Raw genomic sequence first — 25,530 nt, 5'->3', positions numbered from 1 at the left:
GGTGGAGCAGGGGAAGAGGCGAACACAGTGTCAGCCAGAGAGAGCTCTGCCTGTCAAAATCAGCCACAAGGGGAGGCCTGTCCAGCTCAACAATCCGATGCTCAGCTTTCGGGTTACTGTCCAACTCTGAGGAGGTCACCAGCTTCTCTGTAATATTTCTTCCTTCAATAAAACTCGTGGTTCCTTATATAGAACAGCTGCGTTAGCACCTGACGGAACTGTACTTCTGCATCTTTGCATGGTGGAAGCACCCTCTTTCTTGCCCTCATCTTGTTTGCCAGGGCTCCTCCCCTATATCCTTTGTATTAAAAGTGTACACGGCCATATCAAAGTCCATATGCCATCTCACATAGCATGAATGATTGCTTTATAATTGTGTTCCTCCTGCTGAGGTATTCTGAGACCTCCAAGGATACGGATTTTGCCTAACTCACTTTCACAACCCCATAGAGCATCCTGCTGGACATTAGAGACAGCCAAGGGTTGTTTCACGAGTGGCTTGAAGACCAAGATGATGGCTCTAACAGCCACTGTGACGAAATGCTAAGCATGGTTGGGTCAGTATGCACCGAGCATCTATTGCCGGACACTTAACTGGCGCTCTGGAATGAAGAGTGGTGTTAGGATTTTGCCCGTTGCTTCTAAGTGGACGCTGGATTCCTCTAGTTCCAGATGCATTAATCAGATCTCCTTATAAAACAGACACATTTTGGCAAATGAAAGGGAGTGCTGGCTGTTTCAGGTGATGGCATTTATTGCTGATGTGCTAATATCCTTGTTAGGATATGTATATATTTTATAATATACTTCTTAATGACCTTTTTAAGAAATAGTACTTTCAATGAAAATTTAAGTACAGAATCACTTTCCTTTTATGTACTCTAGAAAGAATTATGTGATGGTATCTAGGATGTATTGAGCCTCTTCTGCCAGGACCAGCTTTTGTTTTGAACGGTTTTTATTATGACATGTTTTATGAGGCTGGGGATGGAACTCAGTGATAGAGCCCTCATAAGGTATCCGAGAGGCCCTGGGTTCAATCCCCAGTCTATCTCCAATAGGATTTATATGACCTAAACTTTAGTACTTACAGAATGAGGCAACCTGCAGCACAATCTAGTTGAGAGTATTTCTGTCACCCTAGAATGGAACTTTGTGCCATATTGACACTTAGCATTTTTAATCCCTTGGTGCCAGGAATCTCCTTTTGGTCTCTTTGGACCCTCTTCTGGATACTTCATACAGCTAGAGTCATAGACTATGTAGCCCTTGCAAATGGCTTCTTTCATTTGGAACAGAGTCCTCGGGGCTCCTCGGTGTGGTAGCACATACCATTATTTTCCTGTTCTTCCTCGCTGGGGAAGAACGTTCTGTTGTGCCAAATGTTTATCTTTCACCAGCTGATAGACATTGAGTCCACTTTCACCAACTGATAAGCATGTAAGCTGTTTCCACTTTGGGCTGTTATGAATAATGATGCTATAAATGTTTAATTGGAAATATTTGTGATGACATGTGCTTTGATTTGTCTTGCATAGATACCTTAACGTCTTTGGTGGACACTTGGCCACCTTGGGTGTACTGAAGCCAGGCGCTGTGGAGTGATGAACTTAGGGAGGAAGCTGCTTGTAAATCACGAGTATTTCCCACAGTCAGTCCTAGCCCCTATCCCACAGGGTTGACAACACAAACTAACAAAAGATCAAACCAAAGAACCAGGGAGCGAGAGATACAGCAAGCATTAGCTAGTCTTGTGGTGTCAGTGCTGAGAAGGAGTTGACCAGGTCTCCGCTCTGACTGGAGAATCCCAGAGGCATCAAGACAAAATGGCCCTTGATGACTTAAAAGTACAGGACAGAATACACTGCCTCCTCCCGCCGAGGACTTCGAGGATAATTAGCTGGAACCTGGGGGAGTGGAATGTTATCAGCCGCAAGTCCAAGTCAACAAACACTGAGTTGCTAGGCTTCTGTGGAGGCCCTCTGTGAGGACTAAATTGAGCCTCACCCACCCAAGAGCGGGCAGCTGCTCCTGGTGGGTTGTTACCAGGCAGGGTCTTATCGTGCCTGCCCGCCATCTCAGGCCTTGACGCTGAAACTCAGGAAATTCTTTAGAGAAACGGGTGGAGATGTCAGAGCAAAGGGAAACCAAGATGGCCTACATTTCTGCAGCTCCTCCTCAGTCCCCACCCTCCCTCCGTCTGCTCTCCACAGTGGGTGGAGAGGGGAGTGACCGTCCACAGTTCTTTGGTCAGAACTCTCCCACAGCTCCCCACTGCCCTCTGGCATCACTAATTCGGCTGTATCTTTTTACCCTCCCAGGCAGGTCTTTCTATACGGTACCCACATGGATATAGTAAGCACTTTTCTCAGTCCGGGCCGTGAGATGGAGGAAGGGCCCTGTTGAAATGCACCTTCCCAGTTATACCCATTTTTTTCTCAAGGGCATTAGAAGCAAGAGAAACCAAATATTCATTTTATTTTAAATTCCTCCCACTCTTGGAGGAAGTGGGCAACATAGGCCTTGTTAGTCTTGTGTTGTCTAGGGTCTTGGGTCTCGTGGCCTCTGGAGAAACTGTGCCATATTTAAAAAAGAAAAAGGAAATCCTTTCCATTTTAAAGAAATATCTTCTGCCTTACTTTTATTTTGTGCATCTGGATGTTTTCCTGCATGTGTGGGTACAGAGTGTGTGCTGGGTTCCTCCGGAAGCCAGAAGAAGGCATTTGATCCACTGGAACTGGAGTTGCAAATAGTTGTGAGCTGCCATGTGGGTGCTGGGAACCGAACTCAGGTCCTCTGCAAGAGCAGCGAGTGCTCTTAGCTGCTGATGCATCTCTCCAGCTCCCCCTTCATTTCCTAAAAACACAGATTCTTGGAGTCATTTAAAACCTATCCTGTGGCCCTAAAGGGCACCATGGCTTCAAAGGATAGGCTTTGGTTCCCCATCAGAGGGTAAAGCCCTTCCCATCCCTCCAGCCTCTTGCCTAGACACTCTGCTTTTCCTCATTCCTCCAGCATCCTCCCCCGCTCTGAGCAGGGGCAGCTTTGTGCCTAGCTCATCTGCACCACTGGCCCCTCAGTGCTGAGCTCAGGGAGGGTGGAGACGAGGCTTAGCTCTCTGCAGACCCTGGGATTTCCTGTAGCCTGGCTACAGGAAAGGAGGACTTGTGAAGAGAACTGGAAGGCATGCTGGTGTGAAGTGAGAGCTTGGGGAGCAACGGGAGCCCCAGATGTGTGCCACCCAGAACACTGACAGAAAGTTCAGCCCAGGGCTGGAAATCACTCCTCAGAGCTGAAGTCTTCTGCCCACCTAGTGAAAAGCTTCTTGAAATAACACTTGACTCTTTAAACAATAAACTCAGCATACAAAGAAGTCCCAAAGCCCCAGTTAAGAATAGCAAAATGAATACAAGGGTTTATGGGTTAAGAGGGTTGCGATTATCATATAATAAGATTGATTGAGCACTTACTGTATGTCAAGTGTACATCTAAATGATTGGCATGTATCAACTCACTCCTTCAAACAATCCCCTGTGGGAGTTACTTAGATAATTTCAGTTTTACAGATGAGGTTTGCAGAGACATGGTTTTCTGTCGTTAGCTGGTAGAGGGCAGATCTTAAACAAGTCAACATAAGGATTTGGTTTGTCTATTCATAAAGAAGGACTCGTCGATCAAAAATTTAAACAAAATGACACGGTAACTCATAACTATAGTTTTAGTACTCTGGAAACTGAGGCAGGAGAATTGCTGTGAGTTTGAGGCCAGCCTAGGTTACATTACACAGTATGTTCTGAGTCAGCCTGGGCTAGGCAGGAGGACCCAGTCTCATTCTCCCCACTCCCATGACAACTTCACCAGGGGTTTTGCTTCGCAGAAACAGCCTCCCCTTTACCAGCTAAGGTATAAGCTCTGGAGCCTAGCATCTCAGGCTGTGACAGCTGTCTCCGTCGTGGTTCCCCTGCCCTGAAGGCTCTAAGGTTCTTCTTCCCCAAGGCTCTACTCTGCTGCCCTCACCAGATACCTTCTCTTTCCCACCATGTCGCAAAACCTTTTATGGCCCTTGCTGTACCTGGAAAACTTCTTCAGGTGTTCTTGTTCTTTCTCCCTACTGATGGCAGAAATAGCCCATGTTCGTTCCCATGGCGGATAGGTGGTCTGCTCATATCTCTGTTCCCATGGGGATGGATAATTTGCACCTACTTTTGTCACATGCTTACCTTGCTCTTAAATGGTCACTGTATACCTGCTTTGCTTGCTGGACTGTGATCTTCTTGAGAAATACAGTGGTGTCTGGTCTCAAGTCTAGCCTGTTGGAGGACAGAGCCACTCAGCCTAACAACCAGAAACCGAAAAACAATCTGTGTCATCTCTGTCATTTCTAAATCTGGCAAGAAATAGCAAAGGGAAAATCCCATTTACAGAACAGAATATGAATACCATCTCCTCCCTCTGGCAGTAGCCCCAGTGTTTCCTCTCTTAACCGTCATGGAGAACATGAGTGTGGCTAAGTCTTGTGTCTCCATTTGGATCTTTTATGTCTTGGGCCAGCAACTCTGTCCGTCCTGTCTTAATCCCACCTGTACCACAGCTGGCTGCACAGCTGTGCTCACCTTGTGTCCCGAGCTCCTAAACAAAGCCTTGTGCTGGGGTAGGGGTCCTGAGGATGACTCCTGGTGTGGGAAACAAACACGCAGTCTCTGCTTACAGATTCCCCTTCCTCCATTCTCTAAGGAAAAGCCCGGGTGTATCCAGAACCTTCCATGAACTGGCCTGAATATCCCTTCCCTTCTTATGTCCTATTTCTCCATGAGTTGTAGGTATTAAGTGAAGTATCCTCACTATTCCAAGCCTGTGTTTCCCTGCCTGCCTCCCTACCCCTGCTGGGCACACTGATCTCTGTATCTGTCAGTTAGTCCTTGCCTAGACTACCTGCCATCATCCCTATCCCATTTCCTTGTCTCTGGGATCACCCCTTGTCATTCCTCAGACCTTGTAAGCTGAATGACCTCCAAGAATGGACCTTCTTTGTGCCTCAAAATGACTGCCTTATCATTTGGGAAAAACTGTAACTTTCGTTCTTCTTTCCTTCTCTCTCTCTCTTTCTTTCTTCTCTTCCTTCCTTCCTACCTTTCTTCCTTCCTTCCTTTTTTCCTTCTTTACCTCTCTCTCTCTCTCTCTCTCTCTTCCTTTCTTTCCTACACAGTAGCCCCGACTGTCCTGGAACTCAATATATAGACAAATCTCAGAGATCCACTTGTTTCTGCCTCTGAGTGCTGGGATTAAAGGCAGGCACCACCATGCCCAGGTTGTAAGTTTCTTAAAACAACCCCAAATACTAAAGTTAATTTAACCGAAGAGCGAGGATAAATCACAGCCCCAGCAGGGGGAGGATTAATACCCATTATCCAAAATTCTCTGGGACCAGAAATGCTACACATTTCAAAGTTGTCTGGATGTGGGGGTATCTGTATAAACTTTATTGGTTGAGCGTCTCTAATCTGAAAATTTGAAATCATTCAGAGTTCATGTTCCAAAATCTGAACTATTGCTTTATTTAGTACAGAGGACACCCCGCAGGAGTCGATTCTCTCTTACCCTGTAGGTAGGTCTCAGGGACCAAACTCAGGTTGGTTGTCGTCAGGCTTGTTGAGCCTTTGCTCCGTGAACCATCTCACTAGCCCTGGAACTTTTTGAGCATTTTAGATGTTAAGATTAGGAATACTCAACCTGTACTACTACAGTTCAACAAATCTGAAATGCAGGATAGCACATGTGGTCTCTGAAAAGTTAGCCCGTGGTAAGGCATCTTCTGCAAAGCACAGTGGTACTCCTGTCCTTACTGACACAGTGAGGGAGAGAAACACATCTCCAGAACCACAGCAGCTTGTTGTGCTGTGTGGGGTGGGGGTGGGGCTGGCTTCCGCCTCTCTGCACCCTCCAGTTAGCTAATGCCTGGAACACACCAGGCCAGGCAGCCCCAGGGGTTTACCCTTATGGATCGCATTATCTAGAATGCTCCTTCAGCTTGGCTTGTCCCTTGACCTCCTTCTGGTCTTCTCTCAAATGTCACCTTCACAGGGAACCCTTTTCATCCTGGTTAGTGCTGGAACACCCCTACCCCCACTTTCCATCCTTTTATTTTAACCATTTTCTCTGAGGCCCTTTAGCATTGTCTGGTAGTCAGTTTATTACCTACGGGGATTATGCTTGTGGCTGTTGTCCAAGTGTCTGGAATAGGGCCTGGCATATAACAGGCTGTCTTGGATAAATAAGTAATGTCAGATGAACAGATGAATTTCACCAGGTCAGTGTGAATGTTTTTCCCTCATTGCTTGTATATCTAGTGCCTAACACAGTCATGTCATGGGAAATCATGGATGCTGGGCAAATAACTTATTGACTGAACGGTGCTTGAAGCACCTGCGAACTAGGTAGCCTGTTCAAGGGCACAAAGGCAGAACAAGGGTAAGAGCAGTAGGGTAATTCAGCTAACTCTGCCCATTTGTCCTACTAGGGAGTGACTGACTTGTCAGCTCTCCTATTTTGGGGAGACGGAGACTTTTTGGAAATGCCTGTAGTTGTCCCAAAGTCCAGTGCACTGCCTCTCCTGTAGTATGGCTGTAACAAATGTTTATAATGTGTTTTATTTCCTCCAGCGTTGCACTGAAAATAGCCCACAACAGCTTCAGTCCTTGGGGGCTAAATCTGACATGCAGGTGTCTGCCAGGCTCTCAGAGAAGTAGTGAACAACCTGCACAAAGCTCCCCCGTCATCCTCAGAGAGCTTTCCCAAGATGCAGGCTGAAGACTTAGCAGGTTGACCATGATCGTGTCTAGTCCCTTTTCTGGTCAGAGGACTATCTCCAACGACCTTTCCTCCTCGAGATCTGGGAACACTGGGCGGAGGGACCCCCAACCCCCAACGAGGACCTCGCCAGTGCAGGGCACGGTTCGGGGCCCCGCGCGCGGGAGCGGGGGGCGCGCCGTGGTTCCGCGCGGGAATGCGCGCGCGCGCCTGCCTCGTCTCCCTCGCCCGCTCCGGTGCTACGTGCTTTCTTTGTCAATGAGGAGCTGCTCTGAGCTGCAGTAGCACTCACGGCTGGAGCCAGAGCCCAGCGATTGAGCGAACCAGTGGGGACAGAGACCCCGGGCGTAGGGGCGGCGGCGGGTAGCAGGTTGCTCGAGCCAAGGCCGCGGGCTTTCCGCGTCTCGCAACCTCGCGCTCGGGGTGCAGCATCCGGCTCCGGGGAAGGGACCCGGGCGCCGCCCGTCCCACCCTCGCCGCACCGTGGGAACCCCATGCGGCGGCGGTCCCCGCGCGCGTGAAGCCGCGGCTCCTCCGAGCCCGCCCCGGACCGAGGCAGGACGAGCGAGCGCCTCGCGCCTTCTGCTTTCCTCCGGCTCCCGGGCCATGGCCGGAGATGCCCGGTGAGGAGTGGTGCGCCCAGGGCTGGGCTCCCCGGCGCGGTGTGGAACGAAGCAGCGGCCTGGATGTGTGAACTGTCCCTATGGCTCCGCAGGAGGCGAAGCCCCAGGGCCCGAGCGAAGCTGGGCCAGCGGCGCGGGAGCCCAGGGACCGGCCCCAGGAGCGTGTGCTCTGCGGGGCGGGCGGGATCTCCACGCGCTTCCAGGGCGTGAGGAGCTCCGGGGCCCGCCGGTCCCTGGATGCGCCGCCTCTGCGGCCGCTGCTGCTGGGACTCTTGCTGCTGGCTGCCCTTCCCGGGCACTGCCGAGCCGACTCCGGTAAGCGCTTGGGAGCGGCTCCGCGCCCGCGGCTGGGTCTAGAGCAGCTTAACCCGGTGGAGGTGGGTGGTGGGCTCTTTGCTGCACCGCTGGGCTTTTCTCTGCTTTTAGCAGTTGTAACAGCGGGAGAACTGTCAAAAATCTGTCTCTGGGAAGGCATCGTGGGCGGAGAAGAAAGAGGCACGTTTTTATCTTTTTTTCTGGACAAGTTGCAAATGCTTCCTGATGGTCCCACAAACGCGCTTCGTTAAACTAGACATGGCGTGAATAGGATAGTCTAAAAGGGACCTATTAAGTGGGACACGTTAGGAATGGGGCCATTCACTGTGGTTTCGCCATCCTGTTGCTAGTATTTACTTTGTCTTTGCAAGGAATGACCTGAGAGTTTGAAGTAATTTCTGTATTTCTGTGACGAAAGAGCGTTTTCCTCTTCTTTAAAACAGTTTTTTTTTTCCTTTTGGGAATAAGGTACTTAAAATAATTGATTGCCCCTTGCAAAAGATTCCGGCATTGATCAAGCGCATAACCTATTATTTGCAAGAGGCTTATTTAAAAACAGTCATGCTTAGCACTCAGACTTCTAACGATCCTTCAGAAATAGGTTTTTGTAATCCCGTGGACAATTTTGTGGATCTGTTGTAACTATTTGGGCGGAATTATTTTGCTGAAGTGCTTCGAAACTTACAGAGTGCCCTCAGCCGCGGTCTTTGAAGTAAGAGTGATTGCCATGGCTCCTGTAAAGGACAAGCGTTTGTGTTTGTGGTGGAATTCTGGACTACAGACATTCATTTTATCAAACACAAACCTCTCATTTCAGGTAATTGGTTTTTGTAGTGTTGCAGTTTTAGTGAGGACCAAGAAGGATCCCCCCAACCCACACTCGCGCCCTGCCTGCGTGTGCCCTTTCCCCACATCAGATTAAAATTCCCAGTTTTGAAGGGGCTTACAACGGTTTTAAATAAGTGTTCTGGTTGGCTATATATATAATATATATATAATTTAAAGCCATTTTCCTTTGGTTCACCTAAAAGTCATTGACATAAGGGATCTGTGTGTTAAGTGACCGTGTGTTGCGGAATTCCTTGTGATTCTAATGGTTCCAAAGTTCAGCAGTCGGCCTTCTGGGGCATCTGCTCCCCTGGCTTTAAACATGTGGCCCAATGTTGGGAGAGAAGTCACGAGGAAGACGTGGAAGTTCATTAGTGATTGTTGACTCAGAATCATAGAGTTTTTGGTTAGCAAGCATCCAATTCTTGATAGTTTTGTAAACCGTTAGAGAGCTTTTCACTTTTGGATGTGCGCAGAGATTGAACACTGTTCGGCCATCTGTGATAGGTGAAATTTGGCTCCCCTGTATTGCCCCGTTCAGCCCCCTGTCAGCCGATTTTCTCTGACAGGGTTTTGAGTTTCTGGTCTCCCTTCCAACCTTTGCTTGGCTCCTTACCAACCTCTGAGGCTTTGCTTGGCTCATCTTTCAGCCACCCAGAACCTTATCTAGGGGACTTTTCATCTTCAACCCAGGTCTTAGTCTGGGGACACCCCCCCCCCTCTTCTCTTGCAGTGAGACACAAGCCTAGGCTAGACAACGGTTAGAATGGTGGGGACTGTCACTAAGTAGTTGTCCTCCGAGGCCCTTTATCTTCGCCCTTTTCACTGGACTCGGCTTCTCTGTGCTTCTGGAGTGACTTTTCAGCTGCCACCCTTGACGCTCAGTTGTCTGTGAACGAGGCCACCTGTGGATCCGCTGTCTGCCTCTGAGGTCCTATTTTGTGACTGGCTTCTCGGTGCCAGAGTGCACCCTGAGCATCCAATGGGACCTCATCCCCTCCGTTCTGAATCTGTTCTCAGATTTCAGCTTCTTTCCAGCCAAGGAGAGGCCTGGGCATCTCAAGGGGTTTGTGGGAGGGAGGCAGGAGGAGATGACTCTTGCTGGGGACCTCTGACTTTCCATCAGCCACCTTCTCTGGAGCTTGCTCTGATGGGCAGCCGCAGTTCTGTTCTCTGCAGTGTGTGTTTGATGCCGAGTTACCTGAGAAGCCCAACCAGTGACCTGCCTTGTTCTGCTTGAAGTCCCGACTGCCTATGAGCCTGTCATTTGCATCCTTAATGATTCTTGCTTTTTAACAAGGCTAAATCAGACATTTTCCCTTGGTTGAAAAATGGACAAAAATAGATTTTTTTCTAGAAAATACTGCACCATATTCCTAGCTCCTTTGTTGCATAGTGTTTACAGTGTGAAAATCAGATTTCCAAGATGATCTTCACCACCACACCCCATGCCCCTTTGCCTTAGTCAGAGACCTCCTTCCCATGTAAAAAGAAATCTGTGTCATGTTTAGTGTTCTCTTGAAGACATTCTCTCCTAACTCGGTCCCATGGAACCTTTGCTTGCAGACAATCACTTCTTCTGTCCTAGGAAAGAAGTTTCTGAAGGCTGATGCCCTTCATTCTCTTCTGCCATCTGGGTTCTAAGCAACAATGGTAGCATGCAAATTTGACATCCTAACCTTCCTAACTGTCTCCCTGTTTGGTTCATATCTGCAAACGTTTAATATGATTGTTGTGTGCAGACACAGTGCTCACCCCCTTGTAGGCCTCTGCTCAATGTGACCTTGGCCGCTGGGGCCCTTGTTTCTCTCCCCAGTGTGAAATGGGGGTAATAAAACTCTAATCTTATTGGGTGGCTGACTGATTAGGTGACTGAGCAAAAGCAGCCCAGGACACAACAGTGCTTGACATGCAGCTGCTCACGGAGTGTCTTCCGTTTTTATAAAAGTGGAAGAAATTGCCTGCATGTTTGGTTTTGCCAGATAGGATGCTGGGATAGGGGATACGGGATTGAATAAAGTGCGACTATTTTGCAGAAGTCTCTCCTGAAAAGGGACTTGAACTCTAATACTATGTGAGTAGAACGAATAAAGCCGGACTGTAGTTAATTTTAGGGTGAGTTGGAGGTGGTGCTTGGGAGGGTGGGTAGGTTCTCAGGGTTGATGGTGCCATTTCAGCTCAAGGAAAAATACAGGGTTCTCTGTACCCAGAGCACAGGGTAGAGGAGGACCCAGAAAACTACCTTGCTCTGGGGCTTCCATGTATCTTCCTCCTGGAGTGGCTTCTCCAGCCCATGTATTCATCCTCCATTCATCTTAGTTTCCCTATTGCTTGCTGCAACTTCCAAGATGGAATAGGAGCCCAGTAAAATTTCAGCTTTCTTACCCTTCCGTTTGGTTGATTCTTTTAGATGCTGGAATATTATTTCAATTAAGTAACTCACAGTAATTTGAGAGTGGCTGATTTATTCAAAGAAGGGTTTGCTGATGACTGGGTTCTCTAGTTTAGTATATCACAAAAAGGAGATAACTTTGCCCTGCATGTCTTTCTTGCCCTTCTCCAACCTCCTTTACGCATCACCAGATTGGAGACCTGTCTGTAGAGTCTACATTTCGTTCACGCATGCCTTCATGCATTTATTCTCCTACCCATTCATTCATCCGCTCATTCAGCCTGTGTTTTGAGTAACTCAGTATCCCGAGGTTATAGTGATGAATCCAAATAAGGTCCCACTTCTGTGCCATTTGAAAGTGGTCCAGTGCTTTCTAAACTTTACTGAGGCTATGGATCCCTTGAAGACTCTGCTAAAATTCAGGCTGTGATCTGGTTGGTCTGGGACAAGACCTGAGATTGTGATGACGACTGCATTCTACAGACCCCATTTGAGTAGCAGGTGATAATAAATAAATATGGTAGGTCCTTTGGAGAGAAGAAGTCAGGGTCGGTGTTGGCACCTTTGTATCTGTGCCTATTTCTATTGGAAGGCAAAGGAAGGGTCAGGGATGAGGTGATGAGGGAGCCCAATGGCTTTGTGGGGAAGTTTTCCCTGTGGAGCGAAAGGTACTGCAGAGCTTGAGGTAGCTGAGGAGTAGCAGGGAAGCCAGTGTAGAACTGAGCAACCAGAGGAAAATAGCAAGAAAATACTGAAGAGGGAGCCGTGCACAGACAGGTTATGCAGAACTAGTTGATAAGGACATGCTGATTTCTTCTGGGTGAGATGGTGAGCCACTGGAACAACTCAGACTTCAGTCCTGAAAGAATCACTTTGGCTTTGGTGGGAAGAAAGACTGTGGGTTAGGAGGGTTAGGAGGGAGGCAGAGAGGTCAGACTGTGGCTGAAGTCCAGGATGAGGATGAAGATGAAGACGACGTAGACAGTAGAGATGGGAAAGGGCGGGGGAGGGAGGTGAGCGTGTGAACATGGTTTTGAGACGGAGCTGCTGGAATTGTGTAAAGTATCTAGGGGTACCAGAGGAAGAGAAGAAACAGCAGGACCTTGCCAGCTGCTGAGGTCTTTGTGTTAGCCGCGATGATTGATGAAGACTCGGTGTGCGGATGTGGAGGTATTTGGTGGTCTTGAGAGTGGCAGGGGCAGAAGTTGCCACTGGGTTCACAAACCTCCAGTGGATTCAAGAGAGGAAGAAGAGAGACATTGGGACCACGGAGAGGGCACCTCTTCCCACTCTTTTCCTCATTTGAGGCAGAGCTTCTCTGTAGCCTCAAACAAGCGAGCTCTGGAATTGCAGGCGTGAACCACCACAGCAGCTGCATGAAACTCTTGTTGGAGGGAGGCCACTTGTTCGTCCCGGCCACCTAGAACCAAAATAATCACACAGAAACTATATAATTTAAATCACTGCTTGGCCCATTAGCTCTAGCTTCTTATTGGATAACGCTTACATATTAATTTAACCTATTTCTAGTAATCTGTGTATCGCCACGAGGCTGTGGCTTACCAGCAAGATTCCAACTGGCGTCTGTCTCTGGCAGGGATACATGGCTTCTCTCCACCTCCTTCCTCCCAGCATTCAGTTTAGTTTTCCCCACCTAGCTCTGTTCCCCTATAGCTCTGCTATAGGCCCAAAGCAGTTCCTTTATTAACCAATGGTAATCACAGCATACAGAGGGGAATCCTACATCACTCGTTTCTGTAAGGTTGAACACCAGTGGACTTGGGTTCATGGAGGGTTAGATGGGAATATAGAGCCAGGTGTATAGGTGCACACCTGTAATCCCAGTCCTGGAGAGCCTGACACAGGATGGTCACCAGTTTAAGGCCACACTTCGATACACAGTGAGATTCTATATAAACGAAGTATACTTATTCCCACATGCAAATGAAGACAAAAATATGTATATAATTACCTATAATAACATTTTCTCTTTCTTTTTTAGCATTAAAGATCTTGAAATACTAGCTCTGGTGGTTCCCCTCCACTCCAATACAAGTGGCCCAAACAAACCCATTTGGAATTTTAACTGCATGCCAGTTTTTAGTGCTTTGAAGACATTGTGGGCTAGCTCAGGGCTTCTCATTCTTCCACCCTGCCCCAATCAAGTGAAGAAGGTCTTGGGCACAGGAGAACTGTGCTTCAGTACTGATGTGGAACAGTAGTTAGCTCTCCTGTCCTGCCTCACCTCTCTCCCAAAAGTCGCCATAGAAACTCAGACTCTGAAGCGCAGATAACAACTGGAGAGGCTCGTAGCAGCTGATCTAGCCCAAGTCTTATGTTGCTGGACTATGACTTGGGAACATGCCAAATGCCCATACACACCCCCTTTCATCTTTATTAACCTTTCAGCCGGTATTGTGCTCCCCACCTCTCTTAAACAAACAACAGCGCTACTCTTCTCTAAACAAAAATGAATGGTTGGAATGACCCTAAAACATTTTCGTGGCTTGACAGCATATGAGAGACAATTTCTAAACACACAGAGGGATGCATTATTCCAGGGTACGGGATGACTGCCATGGATAGTGACTCCTTGGGGATTTCAGGACCAAAGGAGCAGTCAGCACCTGGGTGTTGGGAGTTAGCATTACTGCAGCTGGGGATGGTGGTGTTGGGTTGCATTGTTGGGGAGTGTTTATCAAGCACTGGAGGCATACTGGGCTCTCACGGTGTGGGGACTCAGGGGAGATCAAAGCAGCCTGGCCCTTGCCCTTTAAGCAGCTGGTGGGTGGAGTGGCAAGTCAGTGAAATTCCCTCATGAATCTGGTCAGGTAGCCAGATGGAAAGTCTCCCTCCTGTCCAGGAGGGACCACTGCAAAGGCCATTGTTCTGATTTCTCAGTATCCTTGTTTTCAAAGGTTACCAGTGAGTTCAGACTTTTGAGATGCTGTACTGCATGGGGGTGCACACCGAGGAGCCACAAGGTTTTGTTTCTCAGACAGGGTAGCTTAGGTTGGCCTCAAACTCACTGTGTAGCCCAAGATGACTTTGAACTCTCTCTCTCTCTCTCTTTCTCTCTCTCTCTCTTTTTTAAGATTTATTTATTTATTTATTATGTATACAACATTCCTTCCATGTATGCTTACATGCCAGAAGAGGGCACCAGATTTCATTATAGATGGCTATGAGCCACCATGTGGTTGCTGGGAATTGAACTCAGGACCTCTGGAAGAGCAGTCAGTGCTCTTAACCTCTGAGCCATCTCTCCAGCCCCCGATTTTGAACCCTTAATACTCTGACTTCTACTTCCTAAGGACTTCAATGCCTTGCCTTGTTCATGTGATGCTGGGATCAAACCCAGGCTTTGTGCATGCTGGGCAAGCATCCTGCTAACCAGCTACATCTCTAGCCCCTTTCTCCTACTCCAAATCAAATTTATAAAGATCTAATTTATGGGGCAGTGATGTTGTGCCCCTTTAATCCCAGCAGGATTAGGAGACAGAGACAGGTGGATCTCTGTGAGCTCAAGGCCGGTCTGATCTACAAAGTAAGTTCTAGGACAGCCAAGAAATCCTGTCTCAAAAAGCATATATATTATGTGTGTGTATGTATCTGTATTTGCATAAATATATGCCTGGTCACATGATTCCTTTTAGGCGAACTGCATGAGAAGCTTTGGCAGAAGTATACATTGGGTCCCTCACTACAATCCAGATACAGAACATTTCTATTATCCCCCCAAAGTAGGCCCCCTCAAAGGTAGGCCACCAGTCTGTTCTTCGTCCCCACACTGTGGTTTTTCCAGTTGGCCACATGATGGAATCAGTAAGGTGTGTGCCCTGCGGTGTCCAGCTTCCTTCACATCCTTGAGCACTGTGCACATCATTGCCTGCATCCTCGCTGTGTCTTTACCTTTTTTAAACGGTGGAATAGTATTCTAGAACACCACAGGTTGCTTATCCAGGTTGATGGGCATTAGAGTTGTTTCCAGTTTTTGACCAAGGAGGCTTTGTTTCGACAATTTTCTTCCCCTTGAATAAATAGGGGAGGAATCCAAAGTCCCTTGTCCGGCCTGTGCTTAACCTTGTAAAAGCTGTTGAAGTCTTTTCCAAAGTGGCTACGTATTTATCCCAGCAGCACCATGTGAGAGTCTTAGATGCGCCTCTTCCTCCCCACTGGTACTTGGGATTGTCTGGATTTCTTCCCCCTTTTAATTTAAATTTCAACCGTTCCAATAGTAGGTCAGCCTCATCTCATTGTGCACTGAGTTCTCACGTCTCTAATCACTAATGGTGTTATTATTGTATCCTTTTCATGTTCCCTTTCCTGTGTGTTTCTCAAGTTGGAAGGGTCTGTTAAAAATCCTTTGTCAATTAGATCAATTGGATTATTTGTTTTCTTTTTTTGTTTTGTTTTTTAAATATTTATTTATTATGTATACAATATTCTGTCTGTGTGTATGCCTGAAGGCCAGAAGAGGGCATCAGACCTCATTACAGATGGTTGTGAGCCACCATGTGGTTGCTGGGAATTGAACTCAGGACCTTGGGAAGAGCAGGCAATGCTCTTAACCTCTGAGCCATCTCTCCAGCCCGGATTATTTGTTTTCTTATTTGAATTTTCCTAGCCAGGCCTTGATCAGATATGTACCTTGCAAATATATTTTTCGTAGTTTGTGGATTTTTATTTTTATCTTATTAATAGTATTTTTCAAAGAATGAGTGTTTTAAATTTGATTAGCTTTATCATCTTTTTAAATTTAGGGACTGTGACTGTTTTCTTCTTCTTCTTCTTCTTCTTCTTCTTCTTCTTCTTCTTCTTCTTCTTCTTCCTCTTCCTCTCCCTCCTCCTCCTCCTTCCTCCTCCTTCCTCCTCTTCCTCTTCTTCTTCCTCCTCCTCCTTCTGCTTTTTTCTTGTATGTGTGATAGGACAGAAATCTTTGCCAGCCCAAGGGGTCACTTCTGGAAGTTTCAAGTTTTTATCTTTACCTGTAGAGCTGTGATCCATTCTTGCTAATTTTTATGTACCATACAAGGTAGCAGTCAAGGTTAAATTTTACATCTGGATGTTGAATTGCTTCAGAGCCGTAATTTGAGAAGGTCGCCGTTGCTCCATTGGCTTGGCTTGTCACTGCCTGTGTGGGGTTACATCTGGACTCTAGTTTGCTCTATCCATCTGCATTTCTCTCCTGATGCCAACATAAACCTATCTTGATCTTCTAGTTCATGGTTTCTTAATTTTAGGGCCATGAACAGTTTGCTGTTGCAGGCAGGGTTCTATGCTGAGCACTGTAGAGCATTCCTTCTTGTCTTTGTCTAGTAGATGTTCCTTCCTCCTCAGCTGTGACAACGATACCTTCAGATATTTCTGCCTGTCCACTGGGGAGTGAAATCACCCTTGGTTGAGTTCCACTGCCCTAGCTTCATGATAATCTTGGAATCTGACAGTGAGAGTACTTTGTATTTGTTTTTTTGAGACAGGGACTCACTCTCTAGCCTATGCTGGCCAGGAACTTACTACACAGACCAGGCTGACCCCAGTGATTCCTCTGCTGCAGCCTTCGCAGTGCTGGGATTCCTTGCGTCAGCCACCATACCTGGTACACGTGTCTCCATCTATTTAAGTTTCTCTTCCGTGTGTGTGTGTGTGTGTGTGTGTGTGTATTTCATATTTTCCATGGCTTTGGTAAACAGTACTTAAATGATGTATTGGCATCTAGAAATATGATTCAAAAATATTAACTTTCTTGGTCTGGAGAGCTTGCTCAGTGGTCAAAAGCACTGGCTACTTTTGCAGAGGGCCCAGGTTAATTCCCAGCACTCACATGGGGGCTCAGAACCATCTGTAACTCAAGTTCCAGGGTATCTGTCGCCCTCTTCTGGCCTCTGTGGGCACTGCACACACATGGTGTGCAGGCTTATGTACATACAAAATACCCCACACACAAGAAAACAAATTAACTTTATTATGTAATCCTTCTATGTTCACTTTAATTTTAGTAGCATTTTGTAGAACTTCGAGGGTTTTTTCTACATGGAAAATCATTCTATTTATTCACTATTTAATTTATATTTAAATATTTAGTTTATTATTATTTATAACTATTTAATTTATACTTAAATATATTTTATTCTATGTGTGCTGGAGTGTATGCGTGTGAAGTGCCCTGGGAGCTCGAAGGTGAACTGGAGTTAGAAAACAGGTGCGAGCCATCATGTGGGTGCTGGGGACTGAATCTGGGTCTTCTAAGAGAGGCAAGTACTTAAGCACCGAGCCATTGCTCCACCCCTTCTGGTAGCTATAAAAGGGAAATTGAAAGTGCTAGGCATAAACGGAGACTGCTTGTTCGTTTCCGAACTGCTCTTATTATTATTGTTATTCCTGAATAATCACACAAAAATGATATTAATTTTAGCACTGTTTGGCCTATTAGCTCAGGCTTCTATTAACTAACTCTTACATCTTAAATTAACCCATTTCTATTAATCTATGTATTACCATAAGGCTCTGGCCTAACACTAAGGTTCTGGCATCTTTCTCCTTCAGCAGCTACATGGCTGACTCCCCTCCTTGCTCCCTGCATTCAGTTTAGGTCCCCCCTCCCCCCGCTTTGCTTTATTCTGCATTGCAAAGCAGCTTCTTTATTAACCAATGGTAATAAAACATATTCATAGCATACAGAGGGGAATCCCATGTCAGCTAGGCTCATGAGACCTATTAGTCTAGTGTGGTGGTTTGAAAGAAGGGCCCCCAAAAGGAGTGGTTCTGTTAGGAGGTGTGGCCATGTAGGAGGAAGTGTGTCACTGTGGGGGCAGGTTTTGAGGTCTCCTTTGCTCAAGTTATACCCAATGTGGACAGATTCCTCTATTGCCTCTAGATGGAGATGTAGAATTCTTGGTTCCTTTCCCAGCACCATGTCTGCTGCATGCAGCCATATCCCACCATGATAATAATGGACTGATCTCTGAAACTGTAAGCCACCCCAATTAAGTGCTTTCCTTTGTAAGAGCTCCTGTGGTCATGGTGTCGCTTCACAGCAAGAGAAACCCCAGCTAAGACATCTATTTTTTTTTTCTTTTTGAGACAGAGTCAAATTCTGTTCCGGCTGTCTGTCCTCAAATCATCATCTAGCCTAGGCCGACCCTGAATCACAACAATGTCTTTCAAGGCTCCTGAGTACTGGGATGGCAGGCATAAGCTGCCACAGCTAGCAGGGTTTTACTCAAGGGAGACTTTGGCATGGTTTTAATAGAAAGGGTCTCTAAAATGGTATTTATTCAAGGAAGACTTTGGCATGGTTTTAATATAAAGGGTCTCTAAAATTGGGAATATTTCCCTCCTGTATTATGGGAAGATTTGTATGTACTGTTGTTATTTCTCCCTTAAGATCTGTGGTCTTAGTCAGGCATGATGACATATACCTTTAATCTTAGTTCTTGGGAGGTAGAGGCAGGTCCATCTCTGTTAGAGACCAGTCTGGTCTACCTAGTGAGTTCTAGGCCAGCCAGAACTACAAAGTTAATTTTTAAAAAAATTACTACCTTAATTTTTTTAAAAAAAAAACAATAACAATAACTACAACAAAAATACAACACCTCCAGAAACCCCCAACACAACATTTATGGCCTTTTAAAGATGAAACTGAAGACCACTCAAGACTTGACTGAATTATTGTAAGAAGTTTTGGGTGCCTCTAGTACCGGCCCTCATTCTCAGGCCTACCAGTGGCCACTAGAAAGGTTCGGGGTCCAGGGAAACCAACTGGAGTATGGGGAAATCAAGGTGGACAAGTTCAGGAGGTGACCCGCACTATAGAGACTCGCCAACTCACTTCATCTTCAGGATCTTGATTTTCTTCTCTGTGAACAAAAGACTGACTTCTATCTTTTCCCAAAGCTCCCTGGCTGTATGTTGATGAGCATCAAGCTCAGTTGTGGCAATCCCAGTCAAGGAGTCTCATTCTGAAAACGGGAGGATTTCCCCATATTTCTCAGTCTGGTTTCCAACCTATAGCCCAGATAAATTCTGATTTGTCCTACTCACCATGATGATGATGGTGATGATGGATATGATGATGATGGATATGATGATGATGGAGATGATGATGATGGATATGATGATGATGATGATGATGATGATGATGGAGATGATGATGATGGTGATGGAGATGATGATGATGATGATGGAGATGATGATGATGATGATGATGGAGATGATGATGATGATGGAGATGATGATGGTGGTGATGGAGATGATGATGATGGATATGATGATGATGATGATGATGATGATGATGATGATGATGATGGAGATGATGATGATGGATATGATGATGATGATGATGATGATGATGATGATGATGATGGAGATGATGATGATGGTGATGGAGATGATGATGGTGATGATGATGGAGATGATGATGATGATGGTAATGGATATGATGATGATGATGATGATGATGATGGATATGATGATGATGGATATGATGATGATGGATATGATGATGATGATGATGATGATGATGGAGATGATGATGATGGTGATGGAGATGATGATGGTGATGGAGATGATGATGATGATGGAGATGATGATGGTGATGGATATGATGATGATGGATATGATGGTGATGATAATGGAGATGATGATGATGATGGAGATGATGATGGTGATGATGATGGTGATGATGATGGTGATGATGGTGATGATGATGACGGATTTGATGATGATGATGGATGGATGGTGAGATGGTTCAGCAGTTAAGAGTACTTGCTGCTCTTGTAGACAACCAGAGTTCAGTTCCCAGTACCCAGCTCAGGGTAGTCACAACTGCTTTTAACTCCAGTTCCAGGGGTTCCGATGTCCTCTTCTATATTCTGTAAACACCTATACTCTTAAGTACATACCCACATATAGACACATAATTAAAAGCAAAACAAATCCTTAAAAATTGCAATGGTAACATACAGTTTATTAAACTCAAATCCATAGCAAGTTTATGTGGTAAAATGTAAAAGGTCCTTGTCCTGGTTGTTTTTGTTGTCAGTGTGACACGGGCTGGACTCATTCGGGAAGAGGGACTCTTAGTTGACAAAATGACTGCAGAGGTATTGATTAATGATTGATGTGGGAGGGCCCAGATCGCTGTGGGCAGTACCACTCCAGGCAGGTGATCTAAGGGTGTGTAAGAAAACAGACCGAGCAAGCCTGGCGATCAAACCAGGAAGCAGCACCCCTCCATGGCCTCTGCATCAGCTCCTCTCTCCAGGTTTCCCCTTGAGTTCCTGCCTTGACTTCCCTAGATGATGGCCTATATGCTGTAAAATGAAATAAAGCGTCTCTTGGTTGTGGTATTTTATCACAGCACAGTGTTAGTCATTATTCAACACAGTTGGGCTTTGAATCAAGTGTGTGGAATCCTTCTTGACTTTTCTACAGACATTTCTATCTGTAGGCACAGCTCTACTAAAGTCTCTTCTGGGTATAAAAGTATAGTGTTGATCACTTTGTTCTTTTCGTGTAGCAATCTATTTAGCGTTCTCATGGAAGCAAGAAAAAGCTTTTACACCCCAGCCCAACTTCAAACCTGGTAAAATACCTTCCTTAATTATTCCTCCCATCTTTCCCACTCCTTCCATATCTTATATTTCCACAGGTCTGTAAGGGAAACCATTGGTCCTCACATACTACACAGAGTGGATAAGCATCATGACTTTTTCCCTGTTGTTCGTTTTTGTTTATTTTTGTTTTTCAAGACAGGGTTCCTCTGTGTAGCCCTGTCTGTCCTGGAACTCACTCTGCAGACCAGGCTGGCCTCGAACTCAAGATATCTGTTTGCCTGATCTCCTGAGTGCTTGGATTAAACACAAGCACTGCCACCACCCTGCCAGCTAACTGCCCTGTTTAAACCAACTAATGCAGATGTAAAAGTAGCTGTTGCTGCAGAGGCCAAGGTCACTGCAGCACCTGCCCTCAGTCTACTTAGGCAAGGCTTTGACCAATGTGTCCTATTCTTAAGGGGAATTTGATTTAGATTTTGATTTATGTATGTTCAATCTATTCTTAGGTGGAAAAACAAACAAACATTTAGCTTCTGATGTTAGAAACACAAATGGCTTTGGTGTTTGAGAGTAGCAGGAAATAGGGAGTCTGAGGGCATATGTAACTTTACTCGGGAGAATCAGGGAATAAATGCTTAGAGATATGTGAGTTCCCAGAGTTGCCCCTCCTCCGCCCTCACAGTGAATGCTGCTGCCCTATCACTTGTCTTTTTATTTACCAAATGTCAACAGCAAACTCAGCGAGGCTGAGAAGGAAATGTGTTGAAGTGAACAGTGCAGCCTGTAAGCCCTTGTCAAAAAGGGCTGAGCAGAAATATCTTGAAACCTACACACTTCATTATCAAATAAAGAGTCTTTGTTTTGAAAAGAACAAGATGATCTGAATTAGGAGAGCTATTTTGAATATGAATAAATGGATGAAAGTATATTAAAAATCAGGACCATGGAAACCCGTCTTGGGCAGCATCCTGATATTGACTTACTTATTGGTGAATTTCACAAACATCAATCCTTAAATGGGATGGGGAATAGTTCTTGCCTCTGGTCCAGAAATACCAATATCCCAGTCCTTTCTTTCTTTTTAACTTTTAAAGTGTGTGTGTGTGTGTGTGTGTGTGTGTGTGCGCGCGCCGTCATGCATGCATGTGCCTGTGAAGGCCAGAAGAGGGCTTGCTGGAGTTACAGGGTCTTGTGAGTCTCTTGACACAACTGCTCTGAACCATTGAGCATCTCTTCAGCCCCACGTGCTTTCCTTTTTGTATGGATAATGACACATCCCGTACAGTTAGGCAGACACCTCCCAGTTTTTTGAGTTTTCTGTCTCTTTTCTATTTGAATCTCATGTTTTATTAAGCTTTCAGGAGATAATTTGATAAAGGCTGCAGGATGGTCTGGGATCACCCCCATCCTACTCCACCCTGGACTCAGGAACAGATCATCTACCTAGCTCCACAAAGCAGCTCACGTGTGGACCTCCAGGCCCCAGGGCAACCTCCTGGATAAACTCAGAACAGGACTGAGTTATGAGTTGGCAAGGTGAACTCTAAATAACTGGCAGAAGGTGTAGCTGACATCGTGAGGGTTTGGTTCCTGCAGTTTTGCAGCTATAAAGTAAGTTCTGTTATTAATCCCCTGGCTTCGGATGAAGAAATCAAGGCACAGAATGACTTAGTAACTCTTCCAGTTTTACACAGCCAAGCCAGACTTGGAGTTTATTCCATTTCCTCAACTCCTTTATTGTACGGCATCCTGGGAAGGTAAGAGGCTGAGAGTATTGGTTTTCTATCTTACGGATATAGTCCATCTTCCCATGGCTGGCTTCACCTGCCTCTGCAACTGACTTTGAATCCTCACATAGTGTCTTGATTCCACTGCAGGGAACCGGTGTGTAGGACTTTCCAGCTGGTAGGAGTGCTGTCCAAAACAAGACGTGACAGGATTGTTCTTTTGAGTTCCTACCTAGCCTCTATCCTGGCCCACATTCCTGAAAGGGAGGATGCAAGCCTGGCCCATGGAATTAGAGGTGTTTCCTTCATTTGATAAGCATAGGCACATGGCACAAAATGGCTTCTTAGCCTGACCTCCTTCAGCCAGGACTCATTGGAAAACAAGGTGTGTGGGGTGCATCAAATGTCCCCAAACTTGTTTCTTCCCAAATAGTAATAATAAGCAGGTCCACCGGATGTGGTGGCGCACATCTTTTATCTTGGTACTTGGGAGACAGAGGCAGGCAGAGCTCTAAGCATAAGTCTATCACGGTCTGTACATCAAATTTCAGGCGAGTCGGGGTTTCATAGTGAGACTCTGCCTTAAACAACATCAACAACAACAGCAACGACAATGCAAAACAAAGACCAAGACCATGCATTGCCAAGCTGGTTTTATAAAAGACAATACCTGGGGTCACAGCATTGACCGATTTCTTGGTATCAATACTCTTATCGTAGCTGATTACCACTGATGCCACAGTGAGTTGGGAAGTAAAAGTCCCATTGGCTCTGCAGTGATGTCATAATTGGTCCCGGCCCCGTTAACATTCCTACCACAAATGGACGACATCTGCACAGCTCATACAGGTGTGTGTGAGGTCTCCAAAGAGTTCAAAGCCTAGGCTTAATCGGCTAATCATGCACGTAGGCTTAGAATTATGTCAGAGGGAATGAGAGTTCCAGGTAGAGAGAGGGCAGGCAGTCTAAAATAGCTTGAAGTCTATCACTGCAAGTGTGCGGTCCCATAGGCGCACAGAGATACTTTTGACAAAATCACATCTCCACTGATTGTGGGCTCTCACTTGGGACATCTGATTAACCCTTTCATGGGTTTTCATGAGCTGAAACCCCATTTTCTCAAATGAGCGTTGGCTTTGTTTTGTGGTATGGGAAGCTATAATTTCTCTTTGAGTCTGGATGTCACCGCCTTCTCCTCTTGGGGAGTTGCTCCTTTTTTTTTTTCCATATCAGAGATATGAAATGCATGTGGAGGCCCATTAGATATCTTTCAGCTGAACATATACAATCAGCCTCAATTGGAGGCTTTTATTTATGATCCAGAGACCATCTCTCAGTTCATATAATTATGTTAAAAGCCCAGACAGCCTTTCTGGAAGCAAGTCATTCGCCTTTGAAGATCTTGGGGCTCTTTTCTCTTGCATCTGGGAGTTTGACAGGGAGCCCTGGCTTCCACATGCTGCATATGGTTCTCCCCACATTCCCTATCCATCGTCCTGATATGACCATGTTGCTCATCCTGGCTAGCTCCCGAGAGTCCTGGCCACCGGGAGAGGCGGTAAGGAGGTTAGCAGCACGCATGGGCCATTTCCTTCACACGTGCAACCTAAGCGTCCTACTGCTGAAAGGTCATTATCTTTGCCTATAAAAATAGCATAATTAATTTATTCCTTTAATTTCCCTTGAGATACATCAAGAGGAAAAAAACCCACAAGATTCTTCTTTTTGTGATTTATTGAAGAGCTGCCCTAGTTTGTGGACTTGTTGACTTTGGAACAGGAGGACAGCTACTACTCTTGGACACTGGGTGGAGTTTTATCTCAGTTAATCTGCAAAACATAAATACCACTAGGTGGCTTTTCTTCGTTGTGTTTGGAGAACGCTGGTGTCAAGAAGACGCTAAAGAACTCAGCTGCCTAAGGGTTGCCAGGAGTGGAATTTGAAAGTAGATCTGACTGGGGTGTAACTATAGTTTAACCTACACCACATAGTCTCCCCAACATTGTGTTGAACTTTTAAACATGAAAGTAAGTTGAAAGAACTATCCAGTGAACACCCATATTGTTGCTATGTGGATGGTTTGATCGACATTTAAAACACTAACCCTGTTTTATCATCCATCAATTCTTTTTCTTTTTCTGGAGTTCTAGGGATCAAATACAAGGTTGTGTGCACACTAGGTAAGAACCCTGTCACCCCAGCCACAACTTCTCCCGGTGTCCATGTCTCTATCTGTCTCTCTGTTTCTCTGTCTTCTTAGCACGTGGTCTCAAGTGGCCCCGGTGGGCACCGTGAACTTGTGATCTTCCCCGTGCTGGTGCTGGGATGACAGGTGCGCATAGTTATGTCTTCTCTGTGTGGTGCTGGAGATCAAACCCAGGGCTTTTGCCTCTCATGTACTCTACCAGCCTCGTCACACACTCACCCGCTTGCGTCAGATTCAGACATCCAGCACATTTCACAACTAAACATTCCATCATGCATACCACTGACTGGGGTTCCTGTCTTCATGTGTGTGCTGTCTGTCTGTCGTCTGTCTCTCTCTCTCTCTCTCTCTCTCTCTCTCTCTCTCTCTCTCTCTCTGTGTGTGTGTGTGTGTGTGTGATTATTTTTAAGAGAGATTGCCTATTATACAAGGCTAGCCCCAACTCCCGATCCTCCTGCTTCAGCCTCCTGAGTACTGACACCATAGACATGTGCCATCACCAGAGCTCCCATGCAATCTTAGATAATAAAGCTGTTGTTGCCATGGTAAATTTCCTTAGATGTGCTAACTGAGGATTATCTATGGATTCCCTGGCATGGGCAGGCACCGTCCTTGTCCCAGCACTCACTTTTTACTCACATTTACTCATGGTACCAGTCATCTACTCAGCCATGATTGCCAGTGGAGGTGGTTGCTCTGAAGGAGAAGGCCAGAGTGCTGGGGAAGGCTGGTGGAGGGGACTGCCCTGCTGAGTGAGGAGGAGAAGGGTTAGGGAAGGCTATCCCGAGGATGGGGCATTCAGGGAAGGCTATCTGGAGGACGGGGCATCCAGGGAAGGCCATCTTGAGGAAGAGACATTTAGGGAAGGCTATCCTGAGGAAGGGACATTTAGGGAAGGCTATCCTGAGGAAGGGACATTCAGGGAAGGCTATCCTGAGGAAGGGACCTTAGAGAAGGCCATCTTGAGGAAGAGACATTCAGGAAAGGCTATTCTGAGGAAGGGGGGGGACATTCAGGGAAGGCTATCCTGAGGAAGGGACCTTCAGAGAAGGCTATCCTGAGGGAGGGACATTCA

At 46.1% G+C, this 25,530-nt stretch overlaps 1 protein-coding gene across 2 annotated transcripts in view; it reads left to right on the top strand.

Annotated features, from left to right (window-relative positions):
* The first annotated feature begins 7,028 nt into the window (after positions 1-7,028).
* Kiaa1549l (KIAA1549 like) overlaps positions 7,029-25,530 on the top strand; it is a 269,359-nt gene continuing 250,857 nt past the window's right edge. For both annotated transcript variants that reach the window (XM_041678800.1, XM_041678799.1), the window contains exon 1: positions 7,029-7,745. In XM_041678800.1, the coding sequence (XP_041534734.1) occupies positions 7,511-7,745 (235 nt within the window). In that variant the 5' untranslated portion in view covers positions 7,029-7,510. The remainder of the gene's footprint in view (positions 7,746-25,530) is intronic.

The sequence above is a fragment of the Microtus oregoni genome, unplaced genomic scaffold (assembly GCF_018167655.1).
Source record: "Microtus oregoni isolate MIOR12 unplaced genomic scaffold, Mior012 000031F_ref0000149, whole genome shotgun sequence".
Lineage (NCBI taxonomy): Eukaryota > Metazoa > Chordata > Mammalia > Rodentia > Cricetidae > Microtus > Microtus oregoni.
The sequence above is the reverse complement of the archived record's forward strand: the minus strand, read 5'-3'. Positions and strand labels throughout refer to the sequence as shown.